Source organism: Neofelis nebulosa, chromosome 8, assembly GCF_028018385.1.
Source record: "Neofelis nebulosa isolate mNeoNeb1 chromosome 8, mNeoNeb1.pri, whole genome shotgun sequence".
Lineage (NCBI taxonomy): Eukaryota > Metazoa > Chordata > Mammalia > Carnivora > Felidae > Neofelis > Neofelis nebulosa.
In genome coordinates this window covers 96896157-96911846 of record NC_080789.1, presented here as the reverse complement: position 1 = coordinate 96911846, position 15690 = coordinate 96896157, and the positions used below count along the sequence as shown (strand labels likewise).

Genomic DNA, 15690 nt, shown 5'->3' with positions numbered 1-15690 from the left:
TTTGTGTCTAAGAATCAGGGAATTTCTAAGGTTTTTGATGAGCATAGGTAGTATAGGTAGAAGATAGTTGCCACGATGGTTATTACTTCTGGAAAAGTTTGTCTGAAAGAGGAAATTCAGGTGTGTGACCTTGGTCATCGGTGTTCAAGGTTGTTCGTATGTTACTTTTTAGAGGTGTAGAGGCTGGGCGGGGCAAGAAGATAAATTCTGCTCTGATTCGTCAGTCAGTCCTTTAGTGAGGTCATGTCAATCTTGTCTTGGTTTAAGTTAATTTCTCATTTTACAACATAAAGACAGGTTTAATTCTTAAAGATGTTTAAACATTTTTTTTTTTAACGTTTATTTATTTTTGAGAGACAGGGAGAGACAGAGCATGAGCCAGGGAGGGGCAGAGAGAGGGGGAGACACAGAATCCGAAGCAGGCTCCAGGCTCCGAGCTGTCAGCACAGAGCCCCACACGGGGCTCGAACCCATGAACCGTGAGATCATGACCTGAGCCGAAGCTGGACGCTTAACCGACTGAGCCACCCAGGGGCCCCAAGGCAGGTTTAATTCTTAAAGCACACACTGGAAGTAGTGCTTTATTTGGGTCTTTTCAAATTCCTTGTCATAATAAAGGCTTGCGTTTATAGGCAGCCTTTGTTTGAAGAAACTCATAATAATTTACAAGCTTCATCTCATTTATCTTTAAAATAATGTTATGTGACAGTAAAGGTTGGGTATCGGTATATGCCAGTTTCTCAGACAGCAACGCTGTGGAGAGGCTGACTTCTTTCTTTCACACTGCTTTTTAAGTGTGGCGTTCTTATGTGGGTCTACTGAAATTATTTTGGCAGTAAACATTTTCCAGAGATACAAATCTTTTCCAGATCTAATTTGCGCTTATGACCCTAGGTATACAGTTTACAGGGCTTTTTCTCTTGCTATGTATTCCTCCGCCTGAGGCAGCCCGGGAGTGATCTGATATAGGTAGAGCAAGGGAATTTGTTCAATTTGGCCATGGTCGTGGCTGTAACCCAGCCCTCCGCCTTGCAGAGTGAGCCCCAGTGGGGTGGGGGTGTCTCCTGGTTCACCGAAAATGGACTGGATCCAGTTAGGAACTTGCAGGGCTTCCTGCAAAGCGCTTCCTTGGGGCTGCCCTTTTAGAGACTTTATTCAGTTTTATTTAGCATCTCTCTTTGGATTAGTCTCATTTGAAGGAGAATGTAAATCTTGCCTCTGGGATCAAATCTTTAGATCCTACGATTTCTTCTGGTAAAAAAAAAAAGAAAAAGAAAAAGAAAAAAAAAAGCCTTTTTAGTTTTAAAGGAGGTCTGAATTGCCTCCTCTGTAACCACCCCCAGCGAACAGCTGGGGCTGTGGGTTCAAGCCATAGCTTCTCTTTCTCTCTCTGTCTTCCTTTTACAAGACTTCCAGGATACAGCCGTTCAAGAAAGAGGTGAAGAGGAGCAAAGCCCGGAGTGATGCTGTAACAGAAAGAAGAAAGCTGCGTGGGGGAGGGGTGAAGGGTTTATGAAGCAGGAAGCGGCAGGTGGAAGGGGAGGAGGAACAAATGGATAATGCACCGGTTTGAAGCAACAACCTGAGCATTAACCATTTATTCTGGCGCTTCTGCCTCTGGGCTCTGCGGAAGCCTGACCCTCGATCTTTCTCTGCCCAGGTCTCAAGGTCCCACGATGACCCCAGGGGACTTAGCTCCCACCCCAGGGGGGGCACTGTGAGTACTCTAGGAGAGCGGTCACATGGCAGGTGGAACATGCCTGGAAGGTATCTCTCCTCTGGGGGGAGAAATTGAGAAGCTCTCTCTAATGGCGCCCTTGATACAACTAAATAGCAACTCTCTCAGTTCATTACTCGTTAGCCCCAGGCAGGGACACCGCATCCCGGCTAATTGTAATAGCCAAATCATTAAGGGGAATGGCATTAATGGAGGAGAAAGCATCTAATCAAGAGCTGAACTTGGCCACTTTGTTGTGCCCAGGATATAAGCTGCTGTGAATTTAAGCACCTAGTTCTTCTGCTATTAGAATTAGTTAGGAAGAAAGGATTTAGTGACCCTCTTTCAAAAGGTGGTTCAAAAAGCTTAGGGGCGTTTCTGGGTAAATCCAACAGGAAGACTTTATTTTTCCCAGAGATTTTATTTATACCTGCTGGTTGTGTATAAATAGTCACACCCCCTTTCTTACACTGAAGCGACCCACTATCAGTAGGACATGCCCTGTCACGGGGTTTCTAGGAGCGATGATGTATGTTGGCAAGTTTACCTAATCTCTGCTTAGAGCGAAAGCAGTCATCTCCATCAAAACAGGGATTAGGGGTATAGTCAGGGCCATGGAGCTCCCATGTTAATTTCCCCATCCAGGTCAAAAGCTCGTGACCTCATCTGCATCAGCCCTGGGTTCCAGCCAGGTGAGCTGAGTATCCTTCAAGCATAGACCTCCCTGGAAACCACAACCTGGCATGAAAAGGAATCACAGCTTGAGATTCTGCTTACGAGTCATGTCAGAAATACTTAAGAAATTCGGGGGAGGGGGGGAGGAAAGAAAAGAAAAATTCATACCATCTCAGGTTGGAGAGGATCTTAATTAAAATGTTTTAAAATTAGAACAATAAATCTATCTGAGTTCCCCCCCCCCCCCACTCCCACCAACCACCACTGGTGCTTGTCTTTAAAGGGCTTGCTCCTAGTTCTAGACATTAGTGCTTTTCCTGATAATATTTGGTAGAAGCCTTGAACCCTGTGAGGGATTTCTGATGGAGAGAGGAGGGGATTGTAGTGTTCAGGCTTCGTTTGGATCCGTTCCGCCCTCACTGTAATTAACAAGCTCTGACTTACCAGAAGATCGAAGATCCTGGAGTCAGAAGGCATCTTCACGTTCTACTTGAGTTCCTTCCCAGTTTAGGAACCCCATTTAGAGTGACTTTGGAGCCTCAGCTTCAACAGGCTTGAGGGAGAACAGTATACCACATACATATTTTTAGTGTGTGGGTATATGCTGCTGGCTGGGCCCTCTGAGGTGCTGAGGAGAGGCTTTCTCTCTTCCTTACACTAGTCCTTCCCGTATTTGAAGACATCTAGGAGAATCCTGTAGCTCTTTTCTTCCCCACAGGTTCCATATATCCTTAGTGCCTTTACCCATGCCTCATTTGAGAGAATGGAGTCTGCTATCTTCAGGCCGTTGGAGAAGCCTCATTGGACTGTGGCCGCTGTGGTTTCTGGAGGCAGACTCTGCTCCTTCTCGGTATACAGATATTCTCACTGCAGGCGTGAATAACATGTTGACAGGGCCTTTCCTCCTCACTGCTCCTGGGTGTCTCACCTGTACATTTAGATTTGTTGCTCCTGGATGAACGGAAAGCCATTGAGTAAGGGAAATGTTTTTCTCTTGTTGTTAAAGAAAATGTTAGAGATAAAAGTAACATTTTTTAAAAACATTTTTTAATGTTGATTTATTTTTGAGAGAGAGGGAAAGAGAGAGTTGGGCGGGGGCAGAGAGAGGGGGAGGCAAAAAATCCAAAGCAGGCTCAAGGCTCTGAGCTGTCAACACAGAGCCTGATGTGGGTCTTGAACCCATGAGCTGTGAGATCATGACCTGAGCTGAAGTTGGACGCTTAACTGACTGAGCCACCCAGGTGCCCCAAAAGTAACAGATTTTTACTCAAAAATTACCTCAGGTGAGATTTCTATACCACATGAAGTCATCATATGCACAAGTAATTGATCGTATGCCCCGGTGGCCTTGCTGATTGTGTCCTACAGGTAATAATACCTGTCCTTGGATGAATTCTAATGGCCGCCCCTACTCAGAGGTCATTCCAGGAGAACTTCTCTCATACATCGTATTTAGTCCCTTCCTCAGCTAAATGAGTTTATGCCCTCCATCTGTGCTCCCAATAAGATAAGCATTAGGCTTAAGAAAGTTGGCACCCTGGCTTAGGTGACTCTGTTGAGTGACTTTCAGGAACCCCATGCAATTCTGTGAGGAGCAAGGGCACAAAGCAATGAAATATTCCAAAGCTGCAATGATTCTATACAAGCTTGGACTTATCTTTTGGGATTCCCCATAAATTCTGAAGCCACCGTTGATGGGCAGTGCTTCTTAAATGTAATATCTTATTTCTCCTCATGAGCTGGGAACTTGAACGGCTTGCTTAACCCCTGCGATCTTCAGGTCAGATTCCTCATGTGGAATGGAGATGATCGTGCCCTCCTTGCAGGGTTATTGTGAGTCTGAAATAAACTGAAGCTTTCATGGGAAGCACATTCCAAGTGTTCTCTGAATGCTAGCTCCCCCCTTTCCTGATGGTTGCAGTGAATATCTTCCAGCTGAGATTGGCACATATGTTCTGAGGGGTGTTAAGTATTTATTCTGTAAAGTGATACTGAATTTTAAATGTTGGGACCATCTTGGCAATTCTAGGACTTATGGTGGCAGAATTCATAATGCCTAGTACAGGCGCTGGGTCTTAGTGGACCCTAGAGGGATGATGAAGTATTTCATAATAACCATAGGGAGAAAAATACCCTAATGACCTTTTACAGCAATATTAGACTACAGGGCCTATCGCTCACACTTCTTTTTTATTTATCTTGCTGTCCACCGAGAACATAGTTCTGGGTAAAAGGAAAGCTTACAATGTTTTGACTACATTGTGTCTGATTGACAGACATGGATGCTGTCTTCTGATTTTAGGCCGGGAAGGTGAGGAAAGGGGCTGTTTCAGGTGGAAATACACAGGAATCTGCATATTTCAGGTCTCGAACCCCTCTTCTCAAATGTCCAAAGGAAGAGCCCTCCTTAGACCAGTAAAGCCAGGTTCCCAGGAAGATCTCCCCGTCAGTATGTGTGTGGTTCGTCGGGCACACGCTCCCTCACCCCTTTCCAAGGGCTGAATGGGCATCTGGGTGACAAGAAAGGAGGGGGGCCAAGCGCATAGTTCCACCTATTCTAATTTGCACAGAGTAGTCCCATTACCCACCCACCTCTGAAACTACCGCAAGTGTGTTAAAAGCCAAAGACCAGTTGGGCTGTACAAATCTAATGGCACTTAGAGGGTGCTCAGGAGAGGAGCTGGACGCTAAGAGGAAGGCCCGCTCAGGCTGTTGGTACAGATGTCTTCTGGAACCTCGATGGGATGGAAAGAGAGCATCACAACTTCACAGCTGGGGTTTGATGGAGCTGGATTTCTACTTCAGAGTTGATGCTTGAATACCTCAGATCCCAAGGTATATCTCAGATCCTAAGGTATACTGCTTCTTTCTGGGGAAATGCCAAAAATGTCATGGCCTGCGGCTTTCGGTGCAGTGTATATCTAGAAAAGAAGACTGGCGTTTGCATCTTTTCCCGGGTTCTTGAAGTTGACCTGGCTGAATTTTGGGGTGGACAAAATATTCAATGTAGTTTTTCCTTTAAAAAATTTTTAAATGTTTATTTATTTTTAATATTTTTTAATATTTTATTTTTATATTTATATTTTATATTTATACTATTATAAATATTATATTTATATAATTTTTATATTTATATAAAAATTTTAAATATTTATTTATTATATATTTTTAATATTTTATTTTATATTTATATATTTATATTATAAATATTATATTAATTTTTATTTTTATATTTTATTTTTAATATTTTTTATTTTTTTTAATATTTATTTATTTATTTTTGAGAGAGTGAGAGAGACAGTGCAAGCAGGGGAGGGGCAGAGATAGAGAGGGAGATACAGAATCCAAAGCAGGCTCCAGGCTCTGAGCTGTTAGCATAGAACCCGATGCGAGGCTTGAACTCACAGACTGAGAGATCATGACCTGAGCCAAAGTTGGACACTTAACCCACTGAGCCACCCAGGCGCCCCTTCAGTGTAGTTTTTCAAGTGAAAGGAATTGGCATTCGAGAGTGTGTTCGTTCGGGTTCTTGTGCGTGTCTGTTTGTACCCCCGGCACCAAAAACCTCAAAAACTGTGCAGCTCCAATTTCTGTCTTGTTCAGGTTTTGGGTGATGTATATAGATCTCGCTTGTTAATGAAAGCTTATTTAATGTAAGCTATAGCCACTGCCTTGAATCATTTCACAGCCAGAAGAGTGTACTTAAATAATTGTGTGTTCAGACTTCAGTTTAGTGAATCTCAGTAAATAACTTCCCACTGGAGACATTTCTTCCCTTCAGTCTCTAGAAGACAAACTGTAGTACAAGCATCAGCTTTCCCAGGCAGCTTTCCCAAAAACCTGCAGGGTGAAAAAGAGATCCTTCCCTCAAAATAGGGAATATTACCAGGTGCCCACCGTATCTCGGGTGCCTGTTGTTTTCCATTGTCTGAGTTGCCAGTTAGAGTGCAGGGAAGGGACATCAAAGTGCAACAGGACGAAAAGGGCAGCTGTAGAATTTTTACCACATTTCCCGGCGAAATGGTCACCACTCTGTTTCCATGACACTCTTCCTCCTGAGAACCTGACCTGGGCTTCAGAAACCATCCTTGGGGTAATCTGGCATTCATAATGGGGATGGGGGCTATTTGGGGAAACACTTCCTAAATCGGGGACATCTCAGCCTTAGAGGAATCTGTAAAATTACCGGTAAACCATCTCTTTGCAAGTACAACCAAACTTTGTTTCTATTCTTCTCAATTCCAGAAACGCTTTATTTCCAGAAAGTTAATATTTAATTGGCAACAGGCTCTAAGTGTGTCAACCTTCAGCCTCTTTAAAGAACTAATGGTGTGAAAACAAATGTATAAATGCATCAGGGGGATCCCTGTGATTTATAGAAGCTCTACATTGAATAATTTTGAAAAGGGAAGACTTTTCTGGTAATAAGAAGATTCATTTTTTTGACTTTTCTGTAGTATGCAGCCATGGTAGGGGGTGGTTAGGGGAGGGGAGAGGGGAGGAGAAATACCATTCTACGGAGCATAAAATGTTTAAGCTTATTTTACGTGATAGTCACACGTTCCCTAAGCACTTGATTTAAAAATGAGCAGAATCCAATGGGTACCCTTCATTGGCCCTTCATGGTTTGGGGAGGAAGGAGGACAGGGAATAGACCTCATTTTGGTTTCGGTAGTTAAATGCTTCCAGCAACCTTACTCCATATTCCATTTAAATTAAAAGAAAAAAAAAAAGAAGAAAAAGAAGAAAAGAAAAGCTTTCTATAATGGTTGGTGAAATTTACATTTCATCCCTTGCCTAAAACTATTTTTAGCCTTCTTTCTCTTTTCAGAGCTTTGTGCTGCCCCCTGCCCCCCCTTAGGTTTTACAATTGGTCTTAGAAATGGCAGTGCTTCCCTTTTGTTTCTGCAGGTTGGTTTGATAGGTTGTGTCTGCACATTTGAGAGCAGCACGTTTTCTTTATTTTTTTTTAGCATCTAAACAATAATGTAACCACATCACGGCCTTTTCAGTCACATCGTTGACCTCCGTCAACATGAATGCATTAATGTTGCATTCATTTTATCCCGTACAACACTTGAATGCATTAATATCACTGTCTGTAGCATTTTAATTTAATTAGAGCAGTGGTTATAATCCTCTTGGGAAAAATCGTTATCCCCTCTGTAATGTTAAAATAAAACACCTCTGGTTTTCACCCGACTGACAATTTGCTTTTGAGGTGACTGAGCTCTACATGTGTACTCCCCTTCTCTTTGTTGGGGTCCGACCACAGAAGCAGTTGTGAGGATAAAGAGGTTTCTTTTATTTGAGAAATTGGATGTTAGTCTCCTTAAGCCTCTCGGTCTAGATGTCTCCGTCTGAGATAGTGGTGTTTGTTTCCTATTTCTAATTGCTGATAGTCTGCTGGTTATGCCTTGTAGAGGTTAAGTGTATGGTTATAGGAATAGATGAAAAAATATGAACCATGTGAATTGCCCTAGAAATTAACAAAAAGAGAGATAAAGCCTGCAGTGTGAGATTTCCAGGTGTGTGTTTCATTCTGTTAGGAAAGGAGCCCACATACTGGGCAATGTCCTTTCTTGGGTCCCTTCAGGGCTCTACTGGCTGCTGAACTCAGGGTCAGGGTAGGTGTATAATGGCTGCTAGCAAAATGCTCAAGGCCCTAGAAGTGCATTTTGCTGCAACCCCCCTCTTGGTCAATACCCTCTCCCGCTGCTGGCAGGTATCTTCGTTCAATCTTTTAAAAAGAGCTTCCCGTCCCAAGCTTAGGGTGTTGCAATATTGCTGAGTAGAAACCGTCGTCTGGAATGAGAATCTAGAAGCTGTCTCCGTCTAGAATTGTTTGGACGTGGGGGTGTTATAAAATCCCAGGGCAAACACTGAAGTGTGGCTTTTCAGTATAGCAGTAAGGACAGGCAACCACTCAGATGCACGCACACACACACCGGGGGCTGCCTCTTGAGAAGGTACAACGGTGATAATTTAGCAAATCAAAATATATACACTTGAAAGGTGATACCTAGCTTGACTCATATCAGTAGGCTAGCACTAGATTTCCCAAGAAACCAAGTAAAATCTGCTCTGAGGCCTTGTTTTCTCCCCTTTTTGACTTTGATGGGTTTGGTGAGGGGTGAGGGAGCTGGGATGACGTGGCCTCTCACTCACAGGGACCAGTTGCAGGATCTTGTGAGTTTCTCCTTGCTTTAAGAGATAGTCATCGTGTTATGAAATGCTGTCTTCCTTTTTTTCTCGCACTCGTGCCATGCCATTTGAAAACTCTTTGGCTGCACAATGTTTTCTTCATCAACAGTTTCACTTCTGCAAAAACCCTAACAAAACAAAGCTATTTCTGGGAATAAATTTAACGGCAGATAAGATATCTAGACATATATTGGGACTTTTTTTTTTTTTTTTGAGGGTTGAAGTGTGTTAAACTAGAAAAACAGACTGCGTTTAAAATGTTTAAAAAGCCTATCTCTCTTTGAAAACCCCCTAAACAGATTGTATGTTTCCCAAAGGTGTGTTTATGTCTTTGACTCTTTCACCCCTTGAACCCCAAACTAAACACCAAAAGTTATAACTCATCCTTAAGCTAGAGTTGCTCAAAATATGCATGATGGTTGGTAAAGTTCAATAAAAGTGAAGTTGAAGGTTTTGCCTCTGGGTGACCTTTCACAGGACATCATGATTGATACAGAAATGAAATCTAGGGTGTATACGCCTGCCTTTAATTAAGAAATTCACCAGGAAACTTTAGGATGTATGTTTAAACGGAAATACTCCAAGTGCCCTTTTTGCTGGTAGAGGATGCCTCAGGGAAGGTATAGCAATTCCATTCGGAAATTACAGAAATATGTATATATTCATTTAAAATTGAAACTTCCTACCACAACCACCAAACTTTCCAGGCTCTGAGCAGAAGAAAAGCTTTAATTTGGTTATACAGCCAGGGGGACTCCCCTGCTTCCCTTTTGCACATTTGATGAAGTATAAAATGTTAGAGAACTGTCTTTCCAAAACATAAACACCCACTTTGCTTTATTTTCATCTGCAATTTTTCTTTTGCTCCTGATTCTTGTTTTCATAATGGCATCTTCCTGATCTTTCCCCCGAACTTATTTTTGGACCTTGTATGTCCCACTTTGCTTTGCCCAGTTGAACCACAGAAACGAATGGAAGTTATGTTTATTTATGTATGGACTTTAAGTCAAAGTAGTTGGTATATAGATTTGAGATGCAAATTGTACTGCTCGTCTAGCTGAACATGATAGTTGGTTCCTTGTCATTATTTGCTGTTTTAATTTGAAGCTAGTAATAATCCTCATCCCATCCAGTTGTTTTAATTGATCTAACAAACACTGCCTGTTTGAATTTAAACAGTGGGTCTGCAGTTGTCAGTTGAATTAAGTACCTTCAATAAACAGCACTTTCCTTAAATGCAGACAATTCTTGAATGAGCTCTGAAATACTTCAGAAGGAAAGAAGCATGTGTCTAAGATGGAAAATGAAGGGACAAGGAGATACTGTTAATGTTGCAGATAGTTCCCTGCTATGAAGGAAAAAAACATTGGATATTTTTGGTTTCTAATGAGATAGGTAGGCCATAGAAAAATCTTGTTCGTAGATTTATTAACTAAATCTGGAGTTTACAAGCCATCACTTTGAGCTCACCTCTCATTGGATCTGAGTACAGAATCATATTTGCATTAGGAACCGGGGATATTGCCAGAGAAGAGGAAACGTGGTTTTAATGTATGGGTGACATTAATTATGTGACTTGGACAAGTAATTTTTGACAGTAGTCTTTAAAGCCATTCTCTTGGACATACGGTTTCATTTCCTCCGCCTTGTCTCCCCTCTTGACTTGAACAAACCTCTAGTACAGAGGGGAGGGGAAACAGACACCCATTGACCTGAGTCCAAAGGAGAAGCCCTGTGTTAAGCCTTTCCACAACCTTGTTACAAACCCCAAATGCTGGGGATCTGGAAGACAACTGAAGTGTCTGGAAAGAGGGCGAGCGGGAATGATGTGAAGCCTGGTTGGCCAGTGCTCAGATGCCCCCTCTCCCTTTTGCCCCCCACCCCGCGCGCTGTTTTCACACCTAAGTCAGTTCCAAGCTTTCATTGTCTTCTTCCCCCTCCCCTCTTCCTGCCCTTCTTGTTAACAGCAGGAACGAATTTCATATACACCTCCCGAGAGCCCGGTGCCGAGTTACGCGTCCTCGACTCCGCTTCATGTTCCAGTGCCCCGAGCGCTCAGGATGGAGGACGACTCGATCCGCCTGCCCGCGCACCTGCGTGAGTGTTGGCGCGCATGCGCGCGGGGGTGGGAGGGAGGACAGACCGCCCTAGGGCTAGAAGGACAGACTGACTGAGAGGGGAGTGGTTGCCTGCGCGGGGACGGGGCTTCAGGCAGGAGATTGGCAAGCTCTGAGATGGGTGGCACTCCTGATGTCCACCGTGAGAAGCTGCTTCGCGGTCTTTTACCCCTCTCCCCCCGCATTGATGGCTTCGAAAAGCTTGAGACTCCTGTCCCTTGTTGACACGTTACCCCCAAATCTGGAAGTGTGCACCATGTAGCAAGGTCAACTACATCTCCTAAGAGGCAAAGTGAACGTTTTTGGAAAGTTTGCTTCTCTTCCTGAGTTCACCCGTAACTCCTCTAGGATTTTCGTAGGCCCTAAATTTTGGGCAGTTTCTGAGTCAGACTCCCTCCCTGCTTTGCTTTTAGGCTGTGTGCTCTTCCTTTCTTTACAGGGAGGGCCTTCCCGCCATTTTTTTTCCTTTTTTTTTTTTTTTTTTGTTTCATGCTGGCTGCTTTTCTTTCCTTCGTTTTACTGCCCAGATAGGGCCTCTCACTCCCGTCCTTTCTTTTGCTCCCCTCTCCTGCTTCTCTTGTGCCTGCATTGCCTCCACGGCCGCAGTCTTTGTGGTCCTTCCACCTCTCTCTCTCTCAGGTCACCTCTGCCCCTTGCCTCTACCAGCTCCCTATCTGTAGCTTGGCAGAGTATCGGCACCAACACACTTGTGCTGTTGGGGCCAGTCTCCAAAGCAGCCGACACCTGTCATTTCCTTTTTGTCTTCCTTTCCTGTGCTGTCACCCAGCCTCTAGATGATACAGTGTGATGGGGCAGCTGGGGAGAATGAGTCACCTGATTCCCACCCTGATCACAGTGTCCAAGAAAATGCCAGGTTTCCTGGCTTGACTATTGCCCTGAGGGCTCAAGTCCAGGTTGTAGGAAGCACGGGGGGTCACCTCGGCCCTTCCCTAGCTGATGCCTCAGACTTCCGTGGTGGCACGCACGGTTGTGCTTGCCATCTCTTTCTGGCATGGTAACGCTCCCCGGGATGTTCGCCTCCTCTCATCCCGTCTCTCCTCAGAAGCCAGAAGGTTGCTTGCTGAAAGTGGAGAACAAAAGGAGACAGAGGATGCAGGCTTCTCTTCCCTCTCCCTGTGATAATTCAGGGAATCAGGTGACTGTGTTGCTGGGAAATCCTGGGGGAATACTGCTGGCTTATTCCTTCTCCTCCGGTGAGGACGCTTGCCGGGCTTCTGGCGAGGACTTGAGGGCCGTGAGAATCCGTCCCCTCCTCCGGCTTGCCGTGTCCGACGGTATTTACAAAGTCGCTACGAGTCACAGGCAGGACATTCCAGCTTCGCTTGGGCAAGGAGGTAAAGGGCACAGTTGCACTCTGCCGTCTTCTCCACAAGATGAGATGGGGACTGTAGAGGTGCCCGGGTCACGACTGCAGGCACCATTGTCCCTGGTAAACTGGAATGTTGTGGCACCAGTAGAGTAGACAGGACTGGAAAAGGAACCACAGTCAGGGAATAACATCTTTTCCTCCGGAAGCTGTCCGGTGGCCAGTAGTATATTCGCTTCGGGAACATTTGCTTCCACGTCGAACATGGTCATGCCTTGCAGAACACTCTTACCATCTAATCTCATTTGTTTATTTATTCAACACCGTGCTGCACCAAACACTCCTGGATGCCAGGGATACAGAAATCGACGAAGCAGACCAAACTCCTTGCCCTTTGAGAGAGCTTCACGTCTGGTACAGAGGGGAAAAAAAAAAATGTGTGAACCCTCGTCCCAAACAGGCTGAAGTTTCTTTCATAGCTTTTCATCCCTTGGCTTTGAGACATCTGCCCCAAGAAGGCCCCAACTGTTGGTTCACCTCTGGATGCCTTTGCTCTTGTAAGCTCTTTTACCACATGGGGCTCTCGCCCCACAAGTAGTAACCATGGCAAAACCAGCTAAGACACACACTGAACCGGAGGATCTTAATTCTTAACTAGTTCTGCTGTTAAAATGAGCTGTTGGAATGTGAGTCAGGCATGATAATACCCAGTTCTGCCATACAAGATGGTGATGGGACAAGAGACGGTTTCCTGGCCCTCTTACCTTTAACATATCATGATCTCACTGAAGGACTCTTTCTCCGCACTTGCAACTGTCTCTTCCATGCCAACGCTGTTCTGGAGTAGACGGTTTCCTCAGGGGCCACGACTGGGCCACTCCCTGTGCCTAGCACACAATTGTAATAGCTAATATTTGTCATAGGATAACCCTGGACCAGGCACTGTGTGAAGTCCTTTATGTAAATTATTTTATTTAATTCCTCCCAGCAGCACTTGTAAGGTAGATCTTCTTCTTCTACCCATGTCAGACATAAGGAATTTAGGCATTAGAGAACTTACGTTAACCTGCCAAAGTCACATGGTTAGTAAGAGAGACAGTAAGGATTCAAACTCAGTTCTGTCTGACCCCAGAGCCAGGCTCTTACCTGTTGTGCCACTATGTAAGTGTGTTCAATACATAGTTTTTGCAGAGATGGATGAATTCGGGCTTCACACTTAGCCAGGATTCACCCGTGTGGCTGTAGTGGCCAGAATGGTTTATGGCTGGAATCTTCTAACCGGTCAGTGAATTGTTGAATAGTTTGCTTATCTCCCTCGGATGGGTGGATGGAGGGATGGATGGATCCCCACATAGATTATCACATCTAGGATTGTCATATCTAGGATTGTAGCATATTACTGCTGACTTTAGGATATAATCAGTTGATAGAATATGGATTCAGGTCAGGGCAATGCCTTCTGTCTGGCAGCCTGACTCTAGAAACCTTCTGGGTAATCTGCATGAGCCCTGTTGGTTCTGACATCTGGAATGAATCCTGTGCAAATGGAGGTTCCCAGGCTTTTGTTGTTTGTCCTCAGCTGGGGCTTTCCACATGAGTCTGAGCCGCCTGCCCCACTCTCCTGTTCCAGGATTCGGCTGCCCATTGAGCTGTTTGAGAAAGCTCTCATGTAGCCCCTAGGATGGTTGAGGCTGTGCCTTATACTGGAAGATGCATCCCAGCTGGGTTTCCAAACCTAAAAGAAAATAAATATTCTAACAAGGGAATTGGGTTATTGCTGTTTTAATCTGGGATTCCAGACAATTCCCAATGGAATGCTCATGGAAAGTACGGGGAAGAATCTGGAAGCCAAGACAGCAGCAGGACATTTATGGTATTGCTAGGTTGAAAGCATTTTTAGCTGCTTGTTTTAAAGAGATACTCACCAGACTGGTATGCGTCAAAGTAGCTTCTTTTCACCATTTGTCCTCATTGATCTGCAGAAAAACCTTCTCTCTTAACTCTTTCTTTTTCTCTTTCCATTCTGCAGTCAAAATATAGCCTTTCCTGGTTGGAGGGAAAGTAGGGGTGATAATGTTTAAGATTCTCATACTGAGGGCTTCTCACCATTTTGTTCTGCAAAGGCAGAGCTATATGCCCAAACGGAAGGCGTGTGACAAATTAGCAAGCGATTGAGAAGTAGAAAGTAATGCCTTCTACCGGCCTGTGATAAAAACAAATGGTAAATGGAGCAAAGTGTTAAGTGGTGATTAAAGAGGGCTTGATAGGGCCAGATGGGGTACTCTGGGCCCAGGAAAGGAGGTGAGCGAAGGGGAGAAGGGCCAGCCCCATGCTGTCCTGGTCTGGCCTCCTCACTGCCCACATGTGCAGGCTGGTACCTGCCAACACAGGTTCCAGGAACCACCCTGTTCTACTAGGAGAGCAAACACAAGGATGTTTATTGAGAAGATAGAAAGGGCTTCTTTCCCCCTCCACCCCACCCCCCTTCCACAGAGGATACTGACTTAGTTTTTAAGCTTGAGGGTAGAAGAACTGAAATACAACAATTGTAACAGGTTGGGTGAAAAACACAAAGTTCTACTCCTTAAAGGGAGTCTAAGCCTCTTATGATTCCTTGAAAACACAAAAAGGATCGAAGGCCCCCCAGAGTAGCTGGAGGAGCTCACTCTTGACTCTCTAAGTAAGCAGTGAAGGCCGTGGCCTCATTCTCACTAGGGGCCTCCTGTTGTGAGGGCGAGGCTTTGTCTCATTTGTCTGCCCGAAGACCGCCTTTCTCTAAGTGCCTGGGGGGAGTGTGGGTGTTGAGGGGGCCACCAGAGGTGCCTCATGAGGTGGTGCCCACCCTGTGAACCTCTCAGCCTCAAACAGTGATGCTGGGGGCTGCCCATCTGATTCCAGGAAAGTATGCTTCAGATCTGTCAGCAGAATTTAAATCACTACATGTCTTTTCTTTCCTTTAAATTCCTTTTTACATGATCATTTTGGATTTAGTTGATAGAATCCCATCTGATCACAGGTTGACATGATGCTCTTTGCCCAAAGACCTTGCAGAATTTTGCAGGGCCAGGTGGGCCTTCTAAAATCCCTGTGAACTGGTATTTAAAAGTCGGAACTGAGGACTCATTCATCATTTTTAATAGGGTTACGGTTTATGATGCTGTGGGTTAATAAATAGCCATAATAGCCGCTCAGAGTTTTCTAGAATCGGAACACCAGAAATAGTCCCTTGGCTCTACTTCCTTTCCTTGTGAATCTTTCAAAATTCTTACATTACTACTCCTACTTGTGTGTGTTTAATAATTTAATTTAATGCCTTCCTTTGGAAACGTTACCTCGCTGCTCACCCACTTGGTGATTTTGCCTTCTCAGCAGAGTAACTGAGTTGAAGACAGTCACATGGCGAGCAAGGCTATATTAGAACCGGGATAGTGAAAAGAGATGCACTGCCTCTCTTTTCTAATTAGCTGGAGCAACCCACAATTTTATATGCTTGCAAGTTAATTTTGTTCCCTAAGAAGACGCAAAAATGAGAATTAAATGGAATCGTGGCTAGTGCTTTATATTGTTATGAGCCACAGCATGTGCTCGTATATGTTATCTCATTTAATCATGTACCAGCCCTTGAGGTAGGTGTTACGGATTCTGTTTTA

The 15690-nt window shown here is 44.4% G+C and overlaps 1 protein-coding gene across 4 annotated transcripts in view; it reads left to right on the top strand.

The window, feature by feature from the left end:
* ETV6 (ETS variant transcription factor 6) overlaps nucleotides 1–15690 on the top strand; it is a 254257-nt gene that overhangs the window by 87873 nt on the left and 150694 nt on the right. For 2 of the 4 annotated variants that reach the window (XM_058743657.1, XM_058743654.1), the window contains exon 2: nucleotides 10564–10693. The exons of 1 other annotated variant lie outside the window; for it this stretch is intronic. In XM_058743657.1, the coding sequence (XP_058599640.1) occupies nucleotides 10564–10693 (130 nt within the window). The remainder of the gene's footprint in view (nucleotides 1–10563; nucleotides 10694–15690) is intronic. One more of the 4 variants, XM_058743655.1, reaches the window with a different exon arrangement.